General features: G+C 39.4%; 1 protein-coding gene across 2 annotated transcripts in view; it reads right to left on the reverse strand.

Moving 5' to 3' along the window:
- Positions 1-2,151: 2,151 nt before the first annotated feature.
- The window catches only part of TNFSF11 (TNF superfamily member 11), a 79,788-nt gene continuing 69,718 nt past the window's right edge, over positions 2,152-12,221 (reverse strand). The window contains exons 3-5 of one of the 2 annotated variants that reach the window (XM_032679408.1): positions 11,892-11,937; positions 11,711-11,809; positions 2,152-4,476 (exon numbers count right to left, since the gene is read on the reverse strand). In XM_032679408.1, coding sequence (XP_032535299.1) covers positions 4,055-4,476; positions 11,711-11,809; positions 11,892-11,937 — 567 coding nt within the window. In that variant the 3' untranslated portion in view covers positions 2,152-4,054. The remainder of the gene's footprint in view (positions 4,477-11,710; positions 11,810-11,891; positions 11,938-12,221) is intronic. The other variant, XM_032679409.1, reaches the window with a different exon arrangement.

Below are 12,221 nucleotides of genomic sequence, written 5' to 3' on the forward strand. Positions count from 1 at the left end.
TTGTAACACCAAAATACAAGCATGTGATAATTGTTTGGAGCCCTCCAAAGCTAGTATATCAAAGGGCAGTATAGACTGCTTCATGTGTCCAAACTGCTGGTTCCTTATTCCTCAACTACTTTTCTTTGTTTCCATCCAGCTCAGTCCTGGAGCTGGATAGAAAGCCAAATAGTCAAAAAATATTTCTGACAAACAAAATTCTTGTTCCTTTCCACCTAAAGGCACAGCAAAGACACATAAAAGTGGGCCAAATAAGGGGGAATATACCTAGATCTGATCTAAGGCTGTTGCTACCACCAGGAAAAGGAGCTGTAAGTCACTAAGAGTGGGGTGAGCAGGACACACTGGCAGCTGGAAGGAGCCAGAGAAAGGAAGTGGGATAGACAGAAAAAGAAACAGTCACTGGCTGGAGCAAGCTTGGAAAGGCGGGAGGAGGAGTACTCAGGTGCCAAAATATGCAGTCATAACCCCATGTATAAAAATTAACTTAGCAAGAACACAGTAAGAATATACAGATGCTTACATGCACACAAATACCTTGAATTGCAAATAAACTATTTCCATGTAAGATTTTTTTAACTTCAATTTTCAGCAAATAATCATCCTGTATCCACAGACCAAAATTATCTTTTGAAGGTTATAAAATAAGAGTCACATGTACCTTTCCTAGCCAAGAACACATGACCTTCTTCTCAAGGTAACTCTCTCCATTAATTGATTCATCCACTCTTTCCATTAATTGAGTCCTGATGAAGCAATCAAATAAATGAAGCGGACGCAAATGAACAGACACTTCTGGGGGAAGACGTGGTTTTAGGAAGGTCAGTGGTAGAGCAGCTGGGTTTACTTCATCATCTTAGAATACCTGCCTCAAATGACACAATTGAAGCTTTTCAATCTGTGGCTGCTCTGATATAAAAAGCAAAATCAAACTGTACCTACAGCTCTACGTGGAGCTTCCTGCTTCCTTTTAAATGCATGTAAGAGTAAGAAGAGAGCAGCGCAAGACAGGCAGAATAGGACCTCCTATTTGATTTTATTTAGTAAAGAGAGGAGTCAGGGCTTGGCTTCTAATTATTATCCCCACAGTAGCCTATATAGCCCCATGAGGTCATTATCACATCCCTCCCACCTGTTCATCAAGCAACTGAACAATTTGCAGCCAGAAGATGGTAAGGGGGGAAAAAAAAAAACAAAAAAAACAAAACCACAAAAAAACACCACCCAAAAATCACCACAATCCCCAAACCATTTAGGCTTCAAAGTTGTCACACAAGGGAAATTTAAAGCCCCATATTGTATTGCGAAATTCAGATGCCTACAGCCCTCCTAATGAGCACAGCTATGCTAAGCTGAGCCTCAAAAGCCCTCTTCTAAGCTCTAGTGGCTTGGGGTGCACAGGCAATCAATCAAGCTCAGGGGCTCAACAGACACTACAGGTTCTGAGACCTTCTCCAGCACACACAGAGCCCACAGCCAGAGTCATTCAGATGACATTTAGTGCTGGTGGCTTCTCTCCCTCATATAACACTATATGTAGGCAGAGCATTTGCTAAGGTCAGCAACTAAGTCTAACTTTACTTTCAAATCACTTGAACTCCCATCTCTGCCTCCCCAGAGGGTGACGTAACCCTCAGGACAGACATAGAGTAGACATTTTCTCCCGGCCTGTCACTGGACATCTCTATAGTGGAAAAAATGATTGAGTGTGACGCATAGCTCTTGAAATAAAAAAAAAAAAAAAGAAGTTCCAGATTCCTCAGTCATTACTGGTTTTGAACTGACAACTCTTTGGTGTATAACATAAATGGGAAGTCCTAATTTTCAGCTAAACTTCCAACCCCTAAAGATGTAACCCAACTTGAAAGTGGTGGATGCATGTCTGGAGCCAAATCAAAACTCCATAAAATTAATTGTTAATTGTCTCAAAATAGTTGATTTGTGACTCGGTTTTCTTGAGTGAGCTATACTATACCCAGCCTGCATGTTCTGAAATCTGAATAAAATTACCAAAGCTGCACAAGAAATACAGGTACACATGTAAATAAAGAAATCACAAAGTTGATTTTTTTCTTAGAAATATATTTTGTAAGAAAACAATATTAACATTAAGAAGAAATGTTTATTATACAGTATAAAATAATTGCTTGGATTCAATTCAGTTACTTACAACAAAAAAAAAAAAAAAAAGGCTGAAGATTTGTATGAAGCCCCAGTTCCTACAGACTTGAGCCTTTTGCCTTCTTTCATTCTGACTTAATTAAATAGTGGGTTTTCCCCACATCATTTTTAAAGCACACATGTCATGTCATGTCAGACAAGCACTTAAAAAACCTCTCTCATCCCTTCCCCAACAAGTTGCTGTCCCCTGTCCAAATGTGCTCTAAACATCACCTTAGTATTTGCAGCTCCCCTCTATGGCCCCCATACCCTCCCTCAGATTCCAGACCTCTTTTGCCCAAGCAACTATACAAGCGACAACACACGTTGCAGCTAGCAAGGAGTCTCCTCATATAATCTGTTGGCTAATACAAACAGTGGCCAGCCACTGTTAAATAATGTATAAATGGCTGAGTTGTTCTCAGCTGTCTATCCTTGTAAAACCTGCAAGAATACCTCTTAACTCTGCCATTCATTTGTGAAATCTGGCAGAAGTGTACAGAATTTTAAAAGCTACAAGGGGAAACAAGAACAGGCAGTGCAATTACATAATCTTCACTTTTTCAGGAAACTAAGCTAAAAAAATTCAATTGCAGAATTTACCACTTGCAGATTTTGTTGTAGGAAAATATGCCTGTTCAGTAACTATAAATACTCCTAATACATTTAAGGGGCTTATGTATTAATTTTTTTATTTTATTTTACACAACGCCAGCTTTGTAATGTCAATTACCCCCCAGGTTTGAAAGGCACCCAGTGACCAGCATTCTGGTATGATTACTCATGGCATTGGTGTGATTTCACCCCCCCTTACCAATAATACTGACAAGTTTAAAAGAAATCTATTAAGTTAAGAAGAACAAAGATATATATTACATTTGCTAATTGCAAACAACCTCTTATAGCTGCATTTTTTCCCATTGGGATCAAAAAGTGCACCAGTTTAACATGTCTGTACATAAAAACAGTTTAAAACATTAAATATACAAACAGCAAGAGATTTTAAATATTTTGTATCAAATACTATAGGACAATATAATTTACATTTTTTTAACACAAAACATTACACCTGAAATATAACTTTAGATTTTACAGAATATAAAAATACATAATTTTTGTTTAAAAAATGTCTTTGCAGGTTCTGGCACAATGTAATACTTTAAAGGCACATTGTATTTTGGCAATCTATATTTGCAATTAACTGTGCAACAATAATAAAATGACCTGTAATTAACCTTTTAGAACTGCAAGGCCAGATGATCTTCCTTCTTCTTGGAATGGCCCTTTTTAATCAGGCAAAACCTAAGTTGAACTGTTTAGGTGTTCTGCAACTCATTTTTGCCATGGTCTGAGCTCTCCAACCCTGATCCAGCAATGCAAAAAAAAGCCTAACTCAGCATGTGAAAAGTCACATCAAATGCAATGGGATTAGTTATACTTTCATAATTGCCATCTCAGGTTCAGAACACTCAACCCCAAGCAAAATGGAGTCCTAAATGCAAGCTGGGAGCCAAGGTCTGCCCTGCCCTATGTTTGCACCAGAGCTAATAAGGACAGCACAGGTTAAAAAGTCAGAGCAGAACTTGGAAACAGAAGTTCAATAATATTAATTTTTTTGATTTCAACTACACCAATGTAAAATACATAATGACTACCAAAGCCAGTGGAAACAAATGAAGTAAAATGGCTATAAGACTAAATCAGGAGAACTGTAATTTTGCCCTTCCATGCATTTGTGGAACTCCCACTGGAGTCAGTACAGGACAAAAACATGTGTTTAGAGATATATGGCTTATACAGATGTAATTGAGTTCCAGAAGATTTTCAGTTCTGTCTTCAAGTTGTTTCTGGACAACTCCAAACTCAAACACTTTTCAGCACACTAAAGAAAGATTCAATCTAAATCCCTAACTTTAAATGCTCCAAAATAAGTTGCTTCTTGTGATGAATCCAGTAGCAATGGGTTTGATACCTGGATACCTATCATTTCACCAGATTTTAATTTAAAAAATCCTCCTACATTTACAGAATAAAAATGAAATTCTGAATTTCCTGACCAGTATTTGGTGCTCCCTCCCTTCATCAACACGTCAGAGCGCCTTATTTTAAGATTTGTCTTAATCATATATACCATCAGCTGAAGCCCTCTTTTAGTCAAGTTTCCTGAAGTTTCATGATGTCTAAAACAGATATTGGCATAAAGGTAGTAAAAGCCATCTTGATTAACAATTAGTTTTCCATCATTGAATGTCATATTCGATAGGTTTGCCTGGCCTTTGTCATGATGCCAGGATGTGAGGTTCACTTTGCGGGTTCCTGAAGAGAAGAGAAAAAAGAGAGATTTATAAACATTTAACGAACCCCAACATTTAGTAAGCAATCTCTAGGTTTTTACAATCAACTAGAGTTCTATAGTCTACAGTGAGTATTAGACAATTAGGGCAAAAATTCTCATGAAATTTTCTTTTTTTAATGCACTCCCATATTTGGCTTGCTATTTATAACTGTCTGCCCTCCCACCAGAAATGCCTGCTGGACTGTGGTACAAAACACTTGCTTGGCCTATAATTTGATTATGCTAAGCAATCATGCAACAAGCTCTGTCTGCTAAGACAGTGCATTCCATCTAAAATTTTATTCAACTAATAGATTGTTGAGACGAATTTGAAATTAAAAACTTGTTATCAGTCTTTAACTTGTAAGTGTTTGCAAGGGGTAACTAAAATTCTGAAAACAAATTAAACTGATAATTCCCCAAAGAGAAAGTTTATGAAACCTTCCCATATTTTATGTTCTTGTGACTGTAGCAGTACAAAGGTAAGCATTTTCATGTGACAACACCAAAAATGCAGATAAATCAGTATAATTGTGCATTTTTAGTATTACACATTAAGTTGCCTAGGCTTTATGTAGCACTTCGACTATTTATGACATAACAAACCTTTTTATGAAAAAACAATGTTTAGACTTAACCCAGTGATTGCATATATCAGAATAAGGCTCTAAAACCTCGTTTAATTCATATCCTAGATATCTAGGATAGTGGTCGACATCATCATCCTAATTCTTTCATAATTTTACAAATACTTATAGCTGGACAACTATAACTATTCAGGAGGTAAGCTTGGATTCTTTAATATCTAGCAGAAGGTCTTAGAAGACAAGCTCGTGGAAGACAGATGTGACTCTGGACACACTGCTCTTTTTTTCTTATTTTTATTTATTACAGTATCTTAAGTTTCAAACTAGAAACAATGAGCTGATATTCCATGCTTGGAGGAGAACACTCCCCTCCAAGTTGTCTTAGGATGGAGATCCACAAATTAGGAAGGAAAATGATGATAATATTCTCAGTCTCTCCACAGAACATCATGCATGAGGGAATCAAAATATACACATAACAGCTACCAAATCTGACTATCAAAAAGGGCAGTTTAAATGAATTATCATATGCAAAGAACCATTACTGAATTCCTTCTAACAGGTACACATAAGCCTTTTCAGTTCTGCCCACATGATGGTGGCCTAGGAAACAGGAGGCTGAATCAATACTTTGCAAAGAGAATGAAAAAGAGGTGAGAGATCGGAGATGTTTGATTAGTCTGCCAGCTTAGCACCGTCACTGAAAGCTAACTTTGTACATATAGGTACACACATACAGGCTACCTGGACCAAAACACAGCTCCCGGGCACTATCATTAGGGAGCCACATTGCATCATCTCTTGGATGTTTCAAGCTGATGTCATCAGCTTGATGTCAAATAACATCTCAGATGTCATTTCATCTATATCCTACTATGGAGGCTGTGCTGAGAGATGGCCTGGTAGGAGGTCAGAGAGGCACTGAGAGAGAAAATTTGAGTCTTCCTTCCAAACCTGGTCACATTTGACACTCCAGATTGTTTTTGGTGGCACAGTGGTAAGACCAGCCTGCAACACCAGCTCAGACATTTGCTACTACAGCAAATGTATCATGTAGAGGTTTATCACAGTATTTTGTGCTGAGGACCGTGCCCTGAAGCACACATCCCACAGTCCCTCCACGTCCCTAGCTTCACCACTATCCCATTATAGCACCCACCTCATCTCACAGCCCATGCCTGCAAAACCAGTAGAATAGGCAACAGTGGGAAAAGAAGATCCTGGCAAAGCCCACAGGCACGCCCACGCGGAGGAAATAACACTGTCCTGAGAGCTCCATGAGCCTTCCTTATAGGCACAAGCCACTAACACTCTATTATTCAATGTAATACATAAGGCATAACACAACAGATGGGAATTGGCCAACTTGTCCTCCTAACCACTAGCAATTTTCAGCACAACAGAATAACTTCATTTGCTCCCTCCCAGAGCAGTGGGTTCACATATGTACCAGACGACTTTACACCTTAGCCTCCCAGTGCATCTAAATGCCTGCTTGGAATGTGCAGTTCCTTATTCTCCCAACATCAAATCAAAACAGTCTATCCCTACCAAACTTTCCATGGCACACAGCAGGGCCCAGTGCCCTCCCCTCCAACCAGTGCTCACAAGCATGCTGGGGTAAAGCCTCAGGTATATTCGATTGGTTCAAAAGATGCCTCTTGCATCTGTCTGTGCAGAAAGCAAGGGTAAGTGGAGACAGAGGAATTTGAGAGAGATGAGCCTTGCATAACTGCAAGTAACTTCTGCATGCAAGAGGAATACTTTAACAGCAGTCCAGAACAAAAACCTTCCGGCATTCTTCCACCAAGACTTAAGCAAAGCACAGGTTCTCAAAGGCAGATCATAAATTGTTGTTCCCCTATGGCTCTAGTGCAGCCAGGTAGAAATCATGCTAGCAAAATTATACAGAGAAGCCATCTTCTGTGCAGTGACTCAAAAAAAACCTCTGAAAACCATCAATTAACTGGAAAAGATACCAAGATCTTAAGTCTCTTAGCGTGGAGTTATTCACCTGCAAGAAGTGCTAAGATGGAGGTACCAGACTGCACCTCTGAAGCACTGGAGGTACCTGAGGCAGTTGTAGAACTTCTCGTGCACAGCATCAAGTCTGAAGAAATACTGCCCCAAGGAGGCTGGCTACCTTCAAGATGAGGAGGACAGGCTAGAAATCACTGCTTAGATCAGAGGAGAGGCACTTATATATGGGACAGGAACATATATCTGTGATGGAACAGAAATGCATGCTGTGACTGCCTGGTGGCACACTGGGTAGTTGCTAAGCAGCTTTTATTTACCTGACAAGTAAATTTTTTAGTTTTCAGTCTTAAGCCGCAATTCTGAAGAAATCTTTAGCAGGAAGGCACAACTTCCTGCTGAAAAGAAGGAAGGGAAAAGAGAGCAAATAAGTGCTACAGTGGCTCGTAATTGAGAGATGGGCGCTGGGTGAAGTTTGTTTACACTATTTTGATGTTCAAGTAAATGCACATCATTCACCCATGGACAGATAGAGGGACAGGCCAAGAGATGATGGGATGACACTATCTGTTTTGAGCAGAGGATTTGCAGAGGTAACTCCTAGAAATCCCTTATTAAAAGGGGATTAAATTATAAAGCATTAAATTATAATGCTATGATTGTATTAACTGAGGCAGATGGGCATTTTGCCACAATTCAGAGCTCCAGAAGAGGTATGCCACAGCCAGCAACACAGCACAAAGATGCTCTTGTATGAGTTCTGTCATGAAATCTTTAATGGAAGGAGCAAGCAGGTTCTTAGCGCTTCTGGTGGTAATACACCCAGATCTGGAGACATCAAAACAATCAATACCCCAAAACACAGGAAGTGGAGAAAACTGGAGCACACACATTAGTGCCAAATCAGCAGTCCACATATCAGAAACTCTGACACATAACCCAAGCCATGGTCTAGTCAGAAATGCTGCAGTACAGTATCTTCTTACTGTGAAATAATTTACTTTGGAATCATGAAAAAAATAGCACAAGGCAAGTCAAGTTGACAGAGAAGGAAACAGTCAAAGAGATAATGAATAAGATAGTCTTCTAGACAAGGAAAAAAGCATTATTTAAAAATTCAAAATAATACACAGCCTTTCTGAAAACTGAAGACAAATAAAAACAGTGTCTTGTGTATCTGTGAGCATGAATTAAGACTACTACAAATGGGTTCAGTAAAATTAGTTAGCCCTGTTTTGATAATTTGTTTGCATTGTAGTAATGTTCAGGTATAAATAAAGCCTGAAGAAAGGACCAAAGCACTGTTTGCTCTGAAAAACTCTTTTGGAGGCAAAGGGCAGCTAAGTTGAACCTGTAGCTGTAAATAGCTCAGAATACTACAGCGTTTCCTTAGACAGCTAAAGGTATTAATTCACACCCCAAATGATATATTTAACATTTATATTTATTTCTGTTTGTGATTTTCTCCTTTAAACAGTGACTATTTCTGTAATCAATTTATAAACCAAAATTCACTGTTTTCATTTAAAACCTAGGTAGCATTTATAGTGAGCTCTGGTAAAAACCAACCAGCAAGCGTCCAGCTCTAACCTAAGGCAGCAAACCTAAAAAACACACAGAGCAAGCCAAACCACTACAGCTTCTGCCACCAAATGATGGGTGGAGACACCAAGATTTGGGAAGGGTTATTTTCCCCCCTCCCTCACACTATCCTCCAGCTGCAAAAGTCCATTTGAGGCTTGATATTACTGTGAACCAGCTCAAAGGAAAATGTTCTCTCACAGACACTGTTCACTGCCCCTTCATGAAGGGTATTCAGTAGCAAACTACTTAAAATCCTGTTTGACAGTGAAGACTTTTTTTTTCCGACTCTGGTTATTCTGGGTCAGAGTGATGATAGTAGAGAACCTTAACATACTAAGAAAAGATCTGTCCAGGCTCATGGATGGCAGAAAACAATTTAGAAGGGTTTCAGACATGGAGGGTAAAGAATCAGGGTAAGAACATAAATATTACCATCTGCAGTCAGAGAAAACAAGATGGGAGAAGAAAATCTCCTGGTGACCTTTGTGCAAATTTTTCTTTCTTTATGCCTGTCACTAACCTCTATGCTACCCAGCCAAATGGGTACTGCCTCATACCAGTAAGCATAATACTAAAGTGCCTCATCACCAGTAGGTTCAGGGTTCCAGCTATCTATAAGGATGCAGGCCCTCACTGTTACAATGCCCACGAGGACTGCAGAAGCTGTGCTCATGATTAACATCCTTCCAAAAGAGGCAGAAGCCATATGTGCCAGATCAGAAGAGAGTATGTCCAGCTCATAAGGAGTAGATCTGCTCCAAGGAGAAACAAAGCTTGCTGTCACAGGCAATGTGTTTCTGAGAGTTCCTGCAGCTCGTGCTTTTGAAAAAAAAAAAAAAGTGAAGAGAACAAGAAAGAGCGATGTCTCCCTTTCCATTACCCATAGATGCGCTGTATCACTCCCCTGAAGGTTAAAGCAGCAATGCACAACAGTAAAAATTATCAGCTGCTAGTCTGGATAAAAACACAGTTTACAGCAATATCCAGGTAAACAGAAAATAAACTCCCCACAGGAAAAAGTGGATTTCACAGACTGTGACACTGACACACTCCACTTCTGCAGATGTAAGTCATCTGTCTCTATGATTAGCAAATTAATTGAAACCTTCCAAAGACAAAATGCTAAGACAAGTTTACTGATACTGAATCTTCTACTATAGACCTATGGTAAAAGTAGGTCAAAGCCAAAATGTGACTAAAATAGAAGCTTGTTAGGAGGCATTTGAGCTAACAAGAAAGCTTTTGGAAGTTCTGACTGCCATCTGACAAGCTGTTTAAGCTCTCTGCTTATAAAGCTCTGGATCTTGGCAATGCCAATGCACTTGAAAGAATCCTATCCCTCCAGGCAAGAAGCTGTACAGAATTGCTTTGTCTTTAAATAGAGCAAGAGCAAGGTATTACTATGCAGGCTGCTAAAATCTCAGATTTCAAGTCTCAACACAGCATTCCCCTTTGGTTTGGTTATATAAAACAGAAGAGCAATGTGCACAGCTTAATTAACAAGGAGTTCAGCTCTGCAGAATGTATAAATCTTCAGAGAAAGAACAGAGTGATCAGTGCACCCTCCTATCTTAAGATCCTCCATCTGATAGCTTCAGAAAAAACTCTGGTTTATTTCCACCACACCAATTGTTGTGTTGAGAATATAGAGAGAAAAATCTCAACTGACAGTGCTCCAGGGTAAAAAATAAAACCATTCTAACATATGTTAAAATTGTAGGACTGAATCTTTTCCTGTGGAGAGTGTTCCAAGGCAGACTCGTGTCTTGTTCCTGGATATTGTACTAGCAAGGATATTCCCAAAGCCATCTGAGTACCTCTGTGTAGAAAATAAGAGCTTTGGCAATATAAAAGAATGCCATCCTCTTACCACAGGGGCAGATAAAAGCCACAAGAACATTTTTTTCCCCCTACTCAATTGCTCAAAAACATACTGCATCCAAGTCAACACACTGTTGCTCACAGTACAATGCTATGATTTTTATCTTGCTACCACGACTAGATGGATGCACAACAGACCCTTCTGAAGCTTTGGCATGTCGGAATGTCATGAGGGCCCTGGAGTCTTATGTGAAAAAGTCTACATCAGTCCTGCAACATAAAAGTGAATGGAATATGATAAAACCTTTCCAACGTGCCATCAGCAGAAGGAAACAAACTCAGCCCTTTGCTATCAGAGTGCAACATACCCACAGAGAGCAGCAAACTAGCAGGCAAGTTATAATAATGCCCCTGGGACTGCAAGTCTAGATTTTCCGCACCTCCAAATGAAAGGTGTGCTTCCTTTATGGCAAATTCTTTCACCGATGGGCACCTGATATGCGTGTGCACTGTGGACTCATATAAGATTCTCAGCTTCCAGATCCACCCTGAAGACAAATGCTGTGTCACCCAGTACAAACCCCATTACACTTCAGCACTCAAAAGGAGTGTTGCTGCTAAGGGTTGAATAGGTGGACACAACACATGCTTGAATTTTACAACAGAAAACAATACATTTATTCAGCTGACAACAGGATAAAAAAAATCCCTGACTTTGACTCAATAGAAGGGAAACATCTTCCAAACTGTATGATCTGTATTCTGGCCAATCTTTGTGCTGGTATAAACACATATGCAGACAAGGATATATGAACACATCTCTGTGTGTGTGTGTGTGTGTGTGTGTGTGTGTGTGTGTGTACCTATGGATGAAGTCCAGTGTGAATGAAAAACTCTGGATGGGCCCTATAGATCAAAGAAAACAAGAAACTTCAGAGGAGACCATTCAACACAAGGTCTTCCTTCCTCACCTGGCAGCACAAAGGGGCAGGCCAAGCCCTCAAAGGTTAATCATGAAAACTGGTAATTTGAAATGACATTCAGCACATGACTAATACAAAGGGGAGCCATCCTCCTTTTAACATTGTCCCTGTTGCTTCTAAAATCCTTTAATGCATCCAATTTATTCTTGCTATCAAAAGCCATTTCTGAAATCCCAGTCTGTTGCTGGTTTTGCTGAACTATTTTCATATCTTTATTCACTGTTTAATGCATTTAGGAAGTATTCACTTAAAACTGAACTTACCAGATGGAATATTCTTATCATCAATAATGAGATGGGCAAATGGCTGCTTCTCAGGTTTGTTTCTCTTGTACAGTTCAATTCCTAATGCCTCCATTGCAGCTAGAGATAAAAGAATTTCATTATCCCACAAAGACACGTTTAGTGGAACCAAAATACTTCTTATTCATAAAGCAGCACCTACCTTTTTCTGGTCTTGGTGATGTTCTTCCCATGACACGCTGGACTTCCTAAAATGAGAAAGAGTCATGGCTTTGATGTTTTCTTGATTTTGTAATATTGTTTAGTTTGCACACTTACAATACTCTGTGCATATATCTGGGGATATTGTTCCACCGACATTATATTCAGATGCCTGGGATATGCATAATGTAAATATGAGAATGTGTAATATGAACACACACGGTTTAGCTGCCACAATCAAATTACTTCCTCTGTTCCTATCCACCTTTATCAGAAGATTGGACAATGGTGTGTACGATCACTGCATTATTTATTGAAGTAGTGGTGACAG

Source organism: Chiroxiphia lanceolata, chromosome 2, assembly GCF_009829145.1.
Source record: "Chiroxiphia lanceolata isolate bChiLan1 chromosome 2, bChiLan1.pri, whole genome shotgun sequence".
Classification (NCBI taxonomy): domain Eukaryota; kingdom Metazoa; phylum Chordata; class Aves; order Passeriformes; family Pipridae; genus Chiroxiphia; species Chiroxiphia lanceolata.